General features: G+C 46.8%; 1 protein-coding gene across 1 annotated transcript; it reads left to right on the top strand.

Annotated features, from left to right (window-relative positions):
- Positions 1–979: 979 nt before the first annotated feature.
- OCSTAMP (osteoclast stimulatory transmembrane protein) lies at positions 980–13,541 on the top strand. Its single transcript, XM_085558043.1, has 3 exons — positions 980–5,679; positions 6,553–7,591; positions 8,346–13,541. The coding sequence occupies exons 1-3, from the start codon at positions 5,636–5,638 to the stop codon at positions 8,691–8,693; spliced, it is 1,431 nt and encodes a 476-aa protein (XP_085414169.1). The 5' UTR covers positions 980–5,635; the 3' UTR covers positions 8,694–13,541.

Genomic DNA, 13,541 nt, shown 5'->3' with positions numbered 1-13,541 from the left:
AACTGGAAGGCCACAGTTTGTTTCCAAACATGTTCTATGGTTTGAAAACCTGGGACAGCGATTGCTGCCTGGTTCTTTGCACTGAGTACACGGATGGGGGTTTGGGACCAAATGAATTTCTGACGTAACTCTGGACATTGGTGGTGTTTCACCATTGCTAACTGTGGCCAGTCTTAGGCTGTGAGATTTACTCACTCACAAATGACCCGCTGAGTCACAGGTCAGTGGACAAGTTGCATTGGAATATTATTGACATTTCTTAAAAAATAGGCTTTGATTCTTAACGTCTTTTTAAATCAGATTGCTTGGGTTACTTTCAATGAAAGCATTGCAAATTGACTGTGATTTTAATCACCATTTTATCCAATTATTTTTATTTTCTGTAAGAATATAAGATATTAAACTTAAATCGTCAGTCATTGAAATTCATGATTGAATGATAAAAGATCTGATTCCTGTTTTATGGAAGGTGAATGACTGGATCCCTGTGCTGGGACCAGTTTCTCTGACAATGTAAATTGGTGGTGCTGACAAGATGAACTGGCCCAGGGTAGGGATCCAGTGTATCCCCCTGCTCCTGTGCTGCTGATAACCCCCAGGGTCAGGTAGGAGGGCTGGCAGGGAGATGTTCACCAGCTGATGCTGCAGGGGTTACCTTATGGGGGTCACCCTGGGGTGATCTGACAGGTGGGAACTCGAAGGAGTTGATCTGAAATTGCCAAAACCAATTGAATGTGAAACTTTGATCAATCACGCTTTTAAAAAAAAAAATATCCTTAATGTTCAAACAAAATCCTTAATAATTGTGGAAAACTTAAAATAAAGCACGTTGGTTAGCATGTCACATGGTCCTGTTTGCTCTGTAGTTTGAGGGGAGGAAAACAAAGCCCAAGCCTCCCCTTGCTCCAGCTTCATCCTTGATTTGAGCAGTGGATCTCCAGGAGGAGCATGAGAGCAGTGTTAAACAGTGGAGCAATGGGAAAACCCCTGGCCCAGCATCTCAGGGCTGCTCTGCTCATGAGCCTTTGAGCATAGCCCAGATCCCTGTCTGCTGGGCTGGGCTGGGTTTGGGCACTGCCGTTCTGCTTGGATGCTCCTCGTCATGCCTTAGCAAAGGTGGGCTGAATGGGAAGGGAAAATTGCTCCCTGCAGTTTGCTTTCTCAGCCAGCTGTCCGTGAACAGCACAGGATTGCTGTCCCGGGCCAGGGAACAGGGAACAAACAGGGAACAAACAGGGAACAAACGGGGAACAAACGGGGAACAAACAGGGAACAGGGAACAGGCTGTGCCCGCAGGAAGGAGCCCCGCGGTCCCGCTGCCCTGAGCCGCTGCTGCTGCAGGGATGCTCATCATCCACAGGCACAGAGCTGCTCTGTCCCTGCAGCCTGGAGGACAGGCAGCAAGGGCTCTGGGATCACCCAGTTCCAAAGGGTAACACCCAGTCCTGCTCCCTCTCAGGTGTTGGGGCTGCAGGTTTGTTTATGGTCTCAGCTCTGACTTGGTGCATCCTAGGTGATCGAATCCAGGATGGTTTTCTTTGGCTTGAAAGCAGAGCTGAGTTTGTGTAGTAGTCTCCAAAAATCACTTCCAGTGTCCTGGCATGCCTGTGGCATTGTCTATCCAGGGACCAGGAAGTATTGCACAAATGCAGCCAGGGCAGGGTTGTGATCTCTGTGCCAACGTGGGAAACTGAGGCAGAGAGGGGACCAGTGATTTACCAAGGTCCACAATGAGGCCTTGGCACACCTGGGAAAGGTGTAAGAAGCACCTGGATCCTAAACCTCTTTAGTCCAAGACGTGTTTGCCAGCTCTGTCTGAAGCCCCTGTGTTTCCCAGGGCTCCCCAGAGGATCTGATTTAAGGCATGTGGACGATAGCATTACCCAATTCTGCTCTTTTATACCCAGGCCTCTGTGAGAGTAAGACTAGTCTGGCATGCTTGAGTTTTAATGATTTTTTTTAAGCTGAGATTTTAAGATTTATTATATCTGGGGTTCAAAGGTGAACAGGCCTGCATGAATATTTTCTGATTCCATTTGCTGCTGCTAGTCGATTTGCCAAAAGCAGCCTTTAATGGCAAGTCAACCCCATTAGTCTTGAAGGGTCTGTGATATGTGTAGAGATATGAAAATTCCCAGGAAAGGGTATTTCAAGTGCTGTAGTAACCTTCTATAACTTTGACTGTGTTATTTCAATGGAACCTTGTTTGCCTATGCACCATTTCTCTAGGAATGTAAAAATCCAACAACCATCACAAAAGCCATTCACATTAGCAGCCTCCTTGTGAATTTTAATTAACAGGAAATGCCACTCATTGAAATTCAACATCCAGAATATCTCTGCTTTACTCCTTTGATGTTCCCCATCAAGTCCTGGACTAACATCCATATGTTCTCCTGAGACATTTGGAAGAAAATAATGTTAGTTTATTTATAGTAGAAAAGCATTTCATCGTTGTCTTTTATCCCAGAAGCATTTGAGTTGCTTTACAAACTGTTCACACAGAGGAGCTGCTCTGTGGGTCCTTACAGCAGGGAGTGATTCCAGAGCTGTGCTCCTCAGTTTGCACTCAGCAGCGATGCTGGAATTTCAGGAGAGGCAGGAAAAGAGTCGTGAAACAAAGTCCAGCATGATAGGGAATTTAGTTATTACAGGTCAGATAGCCTTGTTTCCCTTACCACATTTATCCCTCATAAAGGATATTGCTGGGATTTTTCTATATTTCTACAGTAGTAACCTAAGAAGACATGATCTGGCTCTGTGTTACTGTCTTTCATTTGCAAGTGATTTTAACAAAAAAAGAGCCACCCCTAATTAGTTAACCTTTCTCACATCATCAAGTTCTTAAATGGGCAGAATAACATGATCAACAGGTGCTGATGATACTGCCATGAAGAATTATCTTCAGACTTAAATAATTATATTTTAGCCCTTCGTTTATTTTCTTTCTCCAGCCATTTTCTGAAGCTGTATAGTTCATTTAGCCTACCCTCTGCCTGGGATACAGCGTTGCACACCCCCCTCATCCCTGTCACCGTGACAAGGTGACACTGTCACCACAGGCTGAACTTGCAGGTGTCTTGGCACCACCCCAAACACTGCAGTCTGCACTCAGAACTGAATTTAAATCCCTGTCCTGGTGAGTACAAGCTCAGTGCTCATCCCTACTCCAGGTAAAGCCAGGCTCTGATTCCTGGCAATGATGCCAAAGGAATTCTCTGCTGTCTCACACTTCCAGCAAGCTGCTCACAGCCATGTGGGGCTCAGGTTCCTCCTGTAGTGTTAAAAGATCAAAATTGGTGATGTTATAAAATTTTAGAGCTTGGGCTCTACAGAGACTGGAGCTCGTCAAGAAAGCAAATTCCTTTTCTACCATCTGGAAACGACACAGGGTGGGAAAAGGCACCTTGGAGCATCCTGGGAGGACAGTGTTCCTCCTTATCTCTGAACTCTCCCAACCACAGAGTATTTTTTTTGCAGAACCAAAATGAGCCAGACCTCAGGGTCCTTGAGCAGAGTGTGACCACAAGATGTCACAGTTGCTTTGCTGCGATGTGTGGTCCTGTCCCTTTCCCACTCCCAGCCTTCATCTCCCAGGTATCCCTATGAACACACATGCTGGTATTCAGGTTTTTTGTTGCTGCTGTGGTTTTTTTGTTTTTTTTTTTTTTGTTTTTTTTTTGGCAAAACAATATTCTTCATTGTATTCTGAGCAAGGTAAGGCATTTAGGTTTCTAGCTCACTTATGGGTTGTTCACAGTATAAACTCAAAGCTTTCACAGATTTATGCCCTTGCTGTAGGTCCAGCTGACAGACAACAATTTTGATAGAGACAGAGGAAAAAAATCTAAGTTCAAACAAACACTTCTTGGGGCTGCCAGAGTTACTGCTCAGTGTCCCACAGACCCCAGGTGCCTTTGCCAGATGGTGTAGCAGACTCGGAAAACACCACAATGTTGCAGACTTGAGAGGCTTTTGTTCTTTATAGCCTATTGCTAAATTTATTTCTTTTTCTGCCCCAGAAAGCTGCCTGCATAGCCTGGATGGGGTCCCAGGGGCTGATGCTAACACCAGTTCACCCTGAAGTAGAACAAGAAAGGAGTTTAGTTGTAGAAGAAGCTGATGAGCCTTGCAGGACCCAACTATGGGTCTTTGGGTTAGTCCCTTCCAGTGTGCACATTGAATTAAAGACCTAATTCATGGCCTGTGCAAGCAATTGCTATGGATGCTCCAAACAAACAGCACTTTCTTTCCTGCCCGCCTGGCTGGTGCCTCTTCCCAGCTGGAGCCAGGCAGAGTTTCCCATCTGGCCCCTGTGCTCCAGGGCACCACGAGGAAAGCTTTGCTCCACCAGGCACACAGGAAAAACAAAACCCTCAGCTATAAAATGGAGCTGCTGAGTGGAGCAGCAAGGGCACAAGGGACCTGCTTCCTGCAGGAAGGGCAGAGGAAGCAGGCAGAGGTTTGCTCTGCCTTCTATGCTCGTCATTCCTTGTCCTCCAGTTCCTGCCACTGCTGTGGGATCCAGCCACGTCCCCAGGGAAGGTGCTGGGACAGGGCTGACCTTGAGCCCTTTGCCCTTTCCCACCCAGGGGAGCATGAGAACACCCCGGGTGGTTCCCAGTTGGTGGGAGGGCTTGGCTTGGGACAGCGGGTCCCCTTAGGGGATGGGCTCCATGGCAGCTGGGTGACTGTGTCACCTTTGCCCACAAGTGGTGGCTTAGCATGGGAGCATCTGGCCAAGGGGCAGGTTTGGTGGGAGCCAGGGAAGGCTCCTGTGACCCCTGAGCTCATCACTGAGGAGCAAACACTGTGGCTGGTCCCCATCTCCAGGTGAGCAGGGTTGGTGGCTGGAGCTCTGCTGGGCACATCCTGGGGGCCAGGCAGGTTGGTCCCTTGGGGACTGCACGTCCTGGCCTGTACATCTGGGAGCTTCTCAACACTTTGGAAATCCTGACTGTGGCTGGGTTTTCTCTGCAGTGGATTTGCTGGCTACTGGGAATTCAGAAAGGTTCAAGACTGAAACTTCCTCTTCCTCTGCTAGGGCTGTGAGAAGAGTCTTGAAGCCATTTGTGAGCCCTGCACACAGTTTCAGCAGGAAGCAGCAGCCTGCCAGAACTGATGAGCAGTTACCAACTGGGTTGCTGAATCCTGCTGTGCCTTTTGTGCCATGACTGATGTCTGAAAGAGGAAAAGGTCCCTTTCACTCTGAGAGAGATGCCAGCCCTGCTTGCTAGTGGGCAGTGTGAGGAGTAGTCATCTGATTTCCCCACATGGAATGATGACACCCCAGGTTCCATATGATCCTTGTTCCATCTTCGTCAGCCCATGTGTCACTGACTAATTTTTTTTCACCTACGTGTCATTAAAATAAGCCTTCTCTGCAATAAGGATAAGACCAGAAAAAGTGTAAAGCCCAAGCAGTGCTGTGCATCCTGGCACTGTTCTGTGGTGCTGTTATTCCCCAGGCTTCACTCTCCAGGTTTTGCACACTTCAGGGATTGCCAGTGCTGCTGATCTCTTAAAACATCCTGGGTTTTGAGCCCTGGTTCTTTGGTGCTGCCTTGGTTTCCTACCCTGCCTCTCCCAACAGCCACATCCAGGATCCTCTCTCAGAGCAAGAAGGCACTGGAACATGGAAAGTTTTCGGGCAAGTCTGGGGCACCTCACTGCCACTGGGTACGTAGAGACAGCTTTATCCCTGTCTGTTCCTCTGTCTTGATAGCTATTGTATGGCTTTTTCACAGAAAACCCTCTTTCCTAGTTAAAATTGTCCCTCAAAGGATAGCTGAGGCTGGTGTCCAGCAGTGGGAGACTAAGATTGCCTGGCTGGGTTTAACCCTCGGGCCAGGCTCTTCTCCCCTACAGGTTTTCTGGTTTATGAAGAGTCACTCCAGATGTGAGACCTGAGAAATGATATTTTTTCCCAAATGTTTGTTTCAATTAGACATTTGCATAGCTTTATGGGACATCTCATCCTATATGTAGTGGCCAAATTCTTTTCCTTGGAGAGTTCCTCTGGCACTGCAGCTTCAGTGTGAAACTGTTTTCTCTGTTTGTCACCCTTAAACATGTAGATTTGTGCTTGGCCTCCTTTTAAGAGGCAGGAAGAGCACCATTCAACTGCTTCTTGTCCATGTAAAACCTTTGAAATACAGAGCTGGTCTAACCATTTCCACAGAAGCCAGTAGCCTCCTCTTTCCTCCAACATCCTCTAAGTAAGCATTAAAGCCTCAACCACTGTCAATGAGGTGACCCCTCAGAATCTGTTATGGTTTTTATAGAATAACACAATGTTTTCCTGTGCTTGCATTAATAGAGGAATAGTTGCATCACACTTAGGATTTATTTTTCAATAAACCTGTCCTGCTGCTTCCAGGGGAGATCTCAGCCCCAGCTACTCAGGGAAGTTAGCAGGGAAGTGGAGAAGGGTGAGACCAGAGGCACCCAGAGGAGGACAATATAAACCCCCCTAAGTGATCATCTCAAGAAAGTCCCCTAATCAGTGTTTAGGAACTTCCTCTGCTAACACACAGGTACTTGTTTTTGCAGGGTGAGAGCTCGTGTTTACTGTGAAGACTTTCTGTTCCCAAAGGTGCACAGAACTATGGCAGACCTGTGGTGGATTTACTCCAAACCTGTCCCAGCAAATGGCAGAGAGCTATGGACCTTGTTTCTGCAGTGTTCCTGCATTACAGCAGTGATAGGAGGCCTCTTTTACAACTGGATGTTTGCTTCCCTGGAGTACTCCTGGCACCTCTCCATTGCCATGGCCATCTCCTTCAGCCTGCTCCTTCTCCTGACTCTCCTTTTGGTGCACCCTGCCCGTTGTGTCTTCAGCATGATCATGCCCACGTTGGGCACCAAGCAGGGCCGGAAGCTTCTCTTCTCGACCTGCATCATGATCGCAGCGGTGAACATAACACCCAACATCATAAGCAACATTAAAACCATACTGCAGGTGATTCAGTGCATCTGCAAAAATTCCTCTGACAGCCTTCTGAACTCAACGGCCTTGCTAGAGAAAGTTTCCTGGGAGTTTGGGGATGCAGTCCAAGAAGCCATTCCTTCCATGCATAAGCCTATGAATGGACATTTTCGCTTTTCATTGCTTCAGAACAGCTCCTTGATTTACCAAAAAATGCACCTTGCTGGTGAAAAAATTAGCAGAGAGTTCTTGTCTGCTGAGGTACTGGTCAAAGACTCTGTACGAGTAGCCAACAGACTTGCTGCTGGTTTCTTCATGCTCTATCTCTGTTTTGAGTCCACCTGGTATTTGAAAAATTATCTCACCAACCTCAGCTTTGACAATTTTTACATCACCAAGAAGCTGGAACGTTTAGCCGTGGACAGAAGAGCAGCTCATCTCCTGGTGGGCTCATCCAAAAAACTCATCCGACCTACAGGCTTGAAGCTGTCCAGGGAAGAAGTGGTGCTGTGCCTCGTGCAAGCCATGCTGGTCACGGTGGCCCTGATGCTGATGCTGGTGGTGGTGGCCATGGACCACTTTGCGTTCAGCGTGGCAGACACGGCAGTGAGAAAGGCAGCTCAGTTCTCTGCCGTGCCCGTCACCCTCAGCATCAAATACAAGGTGAGAGCTGGGGTGTCCTGCCCTGCCCTGCCCTGTGTGGGGACCCCACTCTGAGTCCATTCAATGGTGGGGATTGCAGTCTTTGTACTCTTATTTACACAATCCTGACTTCCCTCCCCAGCAGCCAGTGGGATGAGCAGCAGCCCTTGGGGGAGGAGGCAGTGGCACAACCTCAGCTGCTCAGGGCAGCTGGTGAACGCTGAGAATGTCTCCTCATCCCATTGCGTGGGCATTTCAGTAGAAATCCCTGCTTGCTGGCTTTGTTGTTGCCCTCTGCAATCCCTCCCACAAACTCCCCCTGTTTCTAATTCAATATTCTTTGGTTTGGCGTTTTAACTTTCCTCTTCTGCCACACAGCTTGCCCCCTTCCCTAGCCCAGGATCCTTAGTGCAGATACCTGCTTACAGTGGAATTACAGGAAAACAGTCAGGGCTTAGAAAAAGTCTCTAATATTCAGATATTCAGCCAGTAATCCCATGGTCTGGATGGTGTCTTTCACCATAAATCTCACACAGGGAATGCCTGTTTTGGTGTCTGTTCCAGTGGATGAAGATGACAGATAGGACTGGCTCTCACCTTGCCCAGTGCTCAGTACCTACACATTGCACTGTTACTCCTGAAGTGATCAGACCCTTCAGTGTCCTTCTCTTGTGCTCTAACAGTGACTCCACACCCCCAGGCAGATATTTCTGTAGTAATCAGTTGGTTTTGGTGTCTTCCCTCCCCATTTACATTTTAACCCTCTTTATTTCAGGCTGAAGTAGGGATCATGCCCTTTCTATTCAAAATTTTCTGGCGTCCTTCTGAGGCATTGCTGCTCAGTGACTTCAACAAGACCTACCACCATCATCTGCTCTTCAGCTCTGCCCACTGCAGGATCAGCCCCCCCACGCCTCCCAAGCCCTCTGTGCTGCTCGTGGTGGGGCTGCTCTTCTGCATCCTCTATGGCACCGTGTTCCTGGAAACCTTCGCGCGGCGCCTGTGCCGCAGCATCGCCGCCTCCTTCTTCCAGAGCCAGGAGGAGAAGAGAGCGCTCCACCTGTACAGGAAACTCTCCAGGAGGCACAGGAAGGAGCAAAACTCTCTGAAAGGGGATGTCTGATACCACAGCACAGGCTTCTGCCACAGGAACAAACATTTGTTTTTCCAGAGTTAGAGAAGTGTTTGGAGCTTGGGGAAAAAACACTAAAAAGAAGAAGAAAAAAGTTGAAATATCACATTTTTGCATTAATTTGAGAAAAATGGGCTACATTTCCTTCTTTTGTGTTATTTTAATATCTAGAAGAAGGCATGGAGTCAGCTGTTGCATATCTGCAGCACTAGACAAGGCTAACTGAGAAATAGATAAGAGTTGGGGTCTGGGAGGAGCTCATTTACCTTCTCCACCACATCTGTGCTGGAAGAAGTACAGATGCCTTTCTTTGTTAAGTTATACCTTCATGCAAAAAAAAAGGACAAGTCATTTGACTTGATTAATTTAATTTTCAATGAGTTGTTCATTTCAGGTTTTGTGCACAGAAACCTGGGTAAACCAGATAAATTTAGAATATAGTTTATTCACCAAAGAAAGTGTCACTTCAGCCTGCTGAATTAAATTCAAGATTAATATGACCATGAGGGGCATGTCCTGGGCATGGGTGGTGGAAATCAGCACATGAGGGCTTTACAAAATCTCTTCAAAATTGCTGTTCAAAATGAAATATAAATAAAGTAGCTGCAGGACCTCAGAGAGAATGAGAACAGTCAATAAAGGTCAATTTGGGTGTCAATCTCCTTAACAAAGAAGTGATGAGAGAAAACAGCCTCAAATTGTGTCAGAAGAGGTTTAGATTTGATATTGGAAAAAATTGTTAAAGATTTACCAAGCACTGGCAGAGGCTGCTCAGGGTAGTGGTAGGGTCACCATTTCTGGAGGGATTTAAATGACACATAGATGTGGAGCTGGGGACATGTTTTAATAGTCCCTTGGCAGTGCTGGGCTAATGGTTGGACTTCACATTGGGCTCTTGGGTTGTTTCAAGCTCAGAAACTTTGTTATTGTGTCTGAACTCATAAATGCAACACTTGGACAGCATCTGAAATGTGTTATTTTTGATGGAGAGACAGAGTGGACACCTCTGTAGGAGCCAGAGGAGAGGGAGATAAATCCTGACCAGGTTAAAAACTAAGCAACTTCACAGCTTCATTTCTTCAAAGCATGTCTATTATTATCCTCCCTTCCTCCATTAAAGTCTTCACTAAGGTAATTATTTGACATAATGCACCTCAATGAGATTAAATGACAGAAATTAAGTGGTAGCTGCTTCCAGATGCACTAAATTTTCTCATCTTCTGTGGTACTTGAAACAAGTGTGTTTGAATTGTATTTTTTAAGCATCTGTCTTACAAAACCCTAGTGAATTCATCTCCCTGGGGTTTTTAATGTCCTGTTGTTCTGTTGATTAATCCAAGCACCTTTGTGCCTCTACAGCAACTGTGGACTTTGTCATGGTGTTTCTGTAGAAAATGCCCTGTGCTCTTCTGTTTGGGTGAAAGCAAAAAGATTTCCACTGAGTAGCTAAAATTATCTGGAGCTGAGGGTTCAAATAGCTGGGAGGAGAGAAGCCCTTCAGACAGCAAACCATCCCAGCAGCATGTTGTCTTCCAACAAGAACAGCTTGAAAAGGAGATTTTCCTCAGGAAGACTTATCTTTTTGACATCAGCCATGTTGTCCCTGGTGCCGAATTGGGCTGTCTTGTTTTCCCCAGACAGAGGAGGCAGAGCTGCTGGAAATTGCTCTGCTGCCCTGAGAGGCATTGTTCAGCCAGATAAAGGTGTGACAAAATAGAAAACATTGCCATTATAAAGCTGTATTGCCCACTGGAGGGGTGAGCTGCCTTGCCAAGGTTTGCTTGATGGTACAAGAGAGAAATACTGAGCAAATTATCCAGCAGGAAATGTTAATTTATTCACATATTTTTTATTAAGTAGAACCAATGTACAAGTCTCATTATTTGCTGAGGGATTTTCATCCCTCAGAGCCCCTCCACACTCACACCCTCACTCCTGCTCATTAGGGCTCTTAGTTTTCACACAGCACATCCCTCCCCTCCCACAGGCAGAGGAAATGGGGAGCAAGGCTTTGTCCTGTGTCACTGTCCACCCCTCCTTGGGATCATCCCTGCTGGTCAGTGCTGCTCCTTCCAGCTGTCCTTGGCTGCAGGGAAGTGTTTCAGCACCCCTGGCTCCTGGGTTTGGGTGCTGGTGAAGTTGAAAATTTGGGGTTAGAGGTTGGTGTGGGCTGGGGTGCCCCAAGGGGGCTGGGGAACTTTTGGTGATGGGCTCCAAACTCCCGGCTGTGGTGCCAGTGCCAGGCCCCAGCTTTGCTGATGCCATGGCCCTGCTGCCAGGGAATTGTCACCCACTCACATCTGCTGCAGCTGCCACCAGGAGATGTGGCCCTGGATCTGTGCCCACAGCTGCCATTCTTCCCCGGGGTTACACCATGTCAGGGGCTGTCAGCCTGGAAGGACACACAGTTTTGCTTGCCTGGTTTCTTCTTTGCACTTACTGAGATTTGAGGCTTCATAATTATCTAGATAAAAATTTTAATCACAAGAGTGAAAAGCCCATGGATTGCTTTTTTCTCCACCACTGCAAACCCAGGGACAGAAAGACACTCACACATAGGACAAGTTCTACCTTGAAGCCCTTGATTCCCTTGGAATTTTGTGGTGTATTTTAGTGAAGGGATGGAGCTGAACTGACTCCATTTCCTCAGCCTCAGGTATATTAGGTAAAGCATATACTAAGTTCCTGCTCATGGCTGGCTGGAAGGCAAGAATGAATGGACTTAATATGCTGAGGTGCAAGTAAATAATCCAGCTCAGACAGTCTCTAGGAAAGATCTCATTTGCAGCCACAAATCTGCATCTACCAGAGCAGACAGGCAAGCAAACAAAAACCTTTCTCCAGAAGCATTTTCTGATTTTTAAGCAAACTCCACTTTTATTTCATTTATCCTATCTAGAGTATTTGCACTGTAATTGCAATGGAGAAGAGACAGTTCCATGCACAAATTTTAGAAAAGGAAATATTACTGGACATTAATAAAAGCAAAAACCTACTTCATAGCATTGTGCATATGATTCATAGTGGGAGTTTCTCAAATTCTAGCTCTTTCAGTTGCAGATTGTGTCAGGGTTTCACTCTGAACTCAATGCCTCTATTTTGCAATAGAAAATTTCCGAATTGTTAGTAATTGGCTTTCAGCCTGCAACACAACCAGTGGAAATGAGGTAGAAGCAACACTGGTTATCCCAGAAGGCTGCTAGAAGCTGGAATGTGGGTACAGAAACCAATAATCCTCCAGGCATGTTTCTCAGTCCCCTGATTTCCTGAACTCTGAGCACATCACTGATTCTCAGTGTGCAGGTACTCAGAGAAGCCCTGAGATGTGTAACTTCAAAAAGAAACCCCAGGGGTTCACAGGATAACATTGGCACGTTGAGGAGAAGCTGAGGAAATGGAGTCAGCTCCCCTCCATCCCAAGCCCTTCCCAAGGACTGAGGCAGAGGCAGTTCTCTATTTCTTTGCTGATGAGCAAAGACTAAATTGCCAGAAGAAATGTTTTCAACATACAAACTGAACATGAAGAAGTACCAGGATTTCACACATTTCTTACCTAGGTGCTTTTCCAGTTGAACACTTCGTAATTCCTCATCCCACCTGGAAACCTGGGGAGATGCTGTCATATGTGAGAAGGGAGAGAGACCAATTCTGTGAATTTATTTCCCAAGAGATTTAAAATGAAAAGGCCAGGGGTCTGACTAGCCAGGCGTGATCCATAGCTTGGATGAGAGGTTTTCATTTGAGGTAGATTGAAAAACTGAAGCAGCCAAGTTGAAAGGCTGAAAGCTTCTTCTTTTGCATCAGGAATTAAGCTGTTCCGACAATAAAGTGGGAACTCTGTGAATTATAGGAGGGAGCAGGTCAAGCCAAGGTTGTGACTGGGATGGGATGAATCAGCTTTTCCTTTTACCAGGAGAGGGAAGAAATATTCCCTGTGCTCAATGCTTTGTGCTCTGCACTGCCAGGGCATCAGCAACGCCAGGTTCACAACCCAGTGAGGGAGGGAGGAACTTTGGTCCCATCTAGACCTTTCCTAAAAACAGATGCCTAAAACCATGTGAGTTTTGCTCTCTCAGGAGCAGCTGGTGATGCATGTGTGGTTCTGGGCTCTGCAGGAGGTGACTATGGTGCTCTTGCTGGGGCTGATGGAAGGAAGGAGATTTCTCTGGCATTAGAATAAATTCCTCTAAGAGCAGGGAAAGATTTGCCCTCTGCTTGGACACTGCAATGAGCAATGCACACAGAAAAAACTAAAAACCACAAATTGGGTGGAGGCCCCTGAGCAGTAAGAGCTGCTGCAATTTCACCATCTTTTCCTTCAGACTAACCAGAGCAGCTCTGAGGGGTGAAGGCTGATGGAACAGAGACATTTTGGGGGGAAGATCTGCAGCAGCAGGACCAGAGAGGTCAGCTTTAGTCAGGCTTTTTTCTATCCTTTTATGCCCTAGTCAGCTGTGTACATGCAGGGATGGAGCTCAGTGATTAAGAACTTTACAGACACCATTTCCAACGTTTCCTGGCTGTTTGCACCAGTGCCAACCAAGGACTTGGAGCATTTTGTCCCCTCCATTTTGTCACACCTGCTTGGTGTGACATCCAGCCATGGCATAAGCCCAGACCTTGACACCAAGTGAGAGTGGGCTCGTGTTTCCTCCCTGCTGCATGGCGTGGCTCTGCCTGCATGGATGGGGAGCAGGAGCAGAGCTGGAGGCTGCTGTGCTCTCCCAGGGCTGTGCTCAGGTGTGCAGAGTGTGCTGTACCAAGTGCTTGTTGTTACAGAGTTATGGTGTTGACATTTAGATGTCACAGAATATTAAATAACCCATAATTACAGTCTAA

This window comes from Lonchura striata, chromosome 20, assembly GCF_050655825.1.
Source record: "Lonchura striata isolate lonStrDom1 chromosome 20, ASM5065582v1, whole genome shotgun sequence".
NCBI classification, from domain to species: Eukaryota; Metazoa; Chordata; class Aves; order Passeriformes; family Estrildidae; genus Lonchura; species Lonchura striata.
Note: the sequence above shows the minus strand (reverse complement) of the source record. Positions and strands in the feature narration are given on the sequence as shown.

What these genes read in the sequence shown, in the direction of transcription:
- OCSTAMP (XM_085558043.1), top strand. Translation starts at nt 5,636, where the DNA reads ATGGAAAGTTTTCGGGCAAGTCTGGGGCACCTCACTGCCACTGG. An exon ending in GGGCACCTCACTGCCACTGG is followed by an intron (nt 5,680 to 6,552) that starts GTACGTAGAGAC and finishes TTGTTTTTGCAG; the next exon opens with GGTGAGAGCTCGTGTTTACT. An exon ending in CCCTCAGCATCAAATACAAG is followed by an intron (nt 7,592 to 8,345) that starts GTGAGAGCTGGG and finishes TCTTTATTTCAG; the next exon opens with GCTGAAGTAGGGATCATGCC.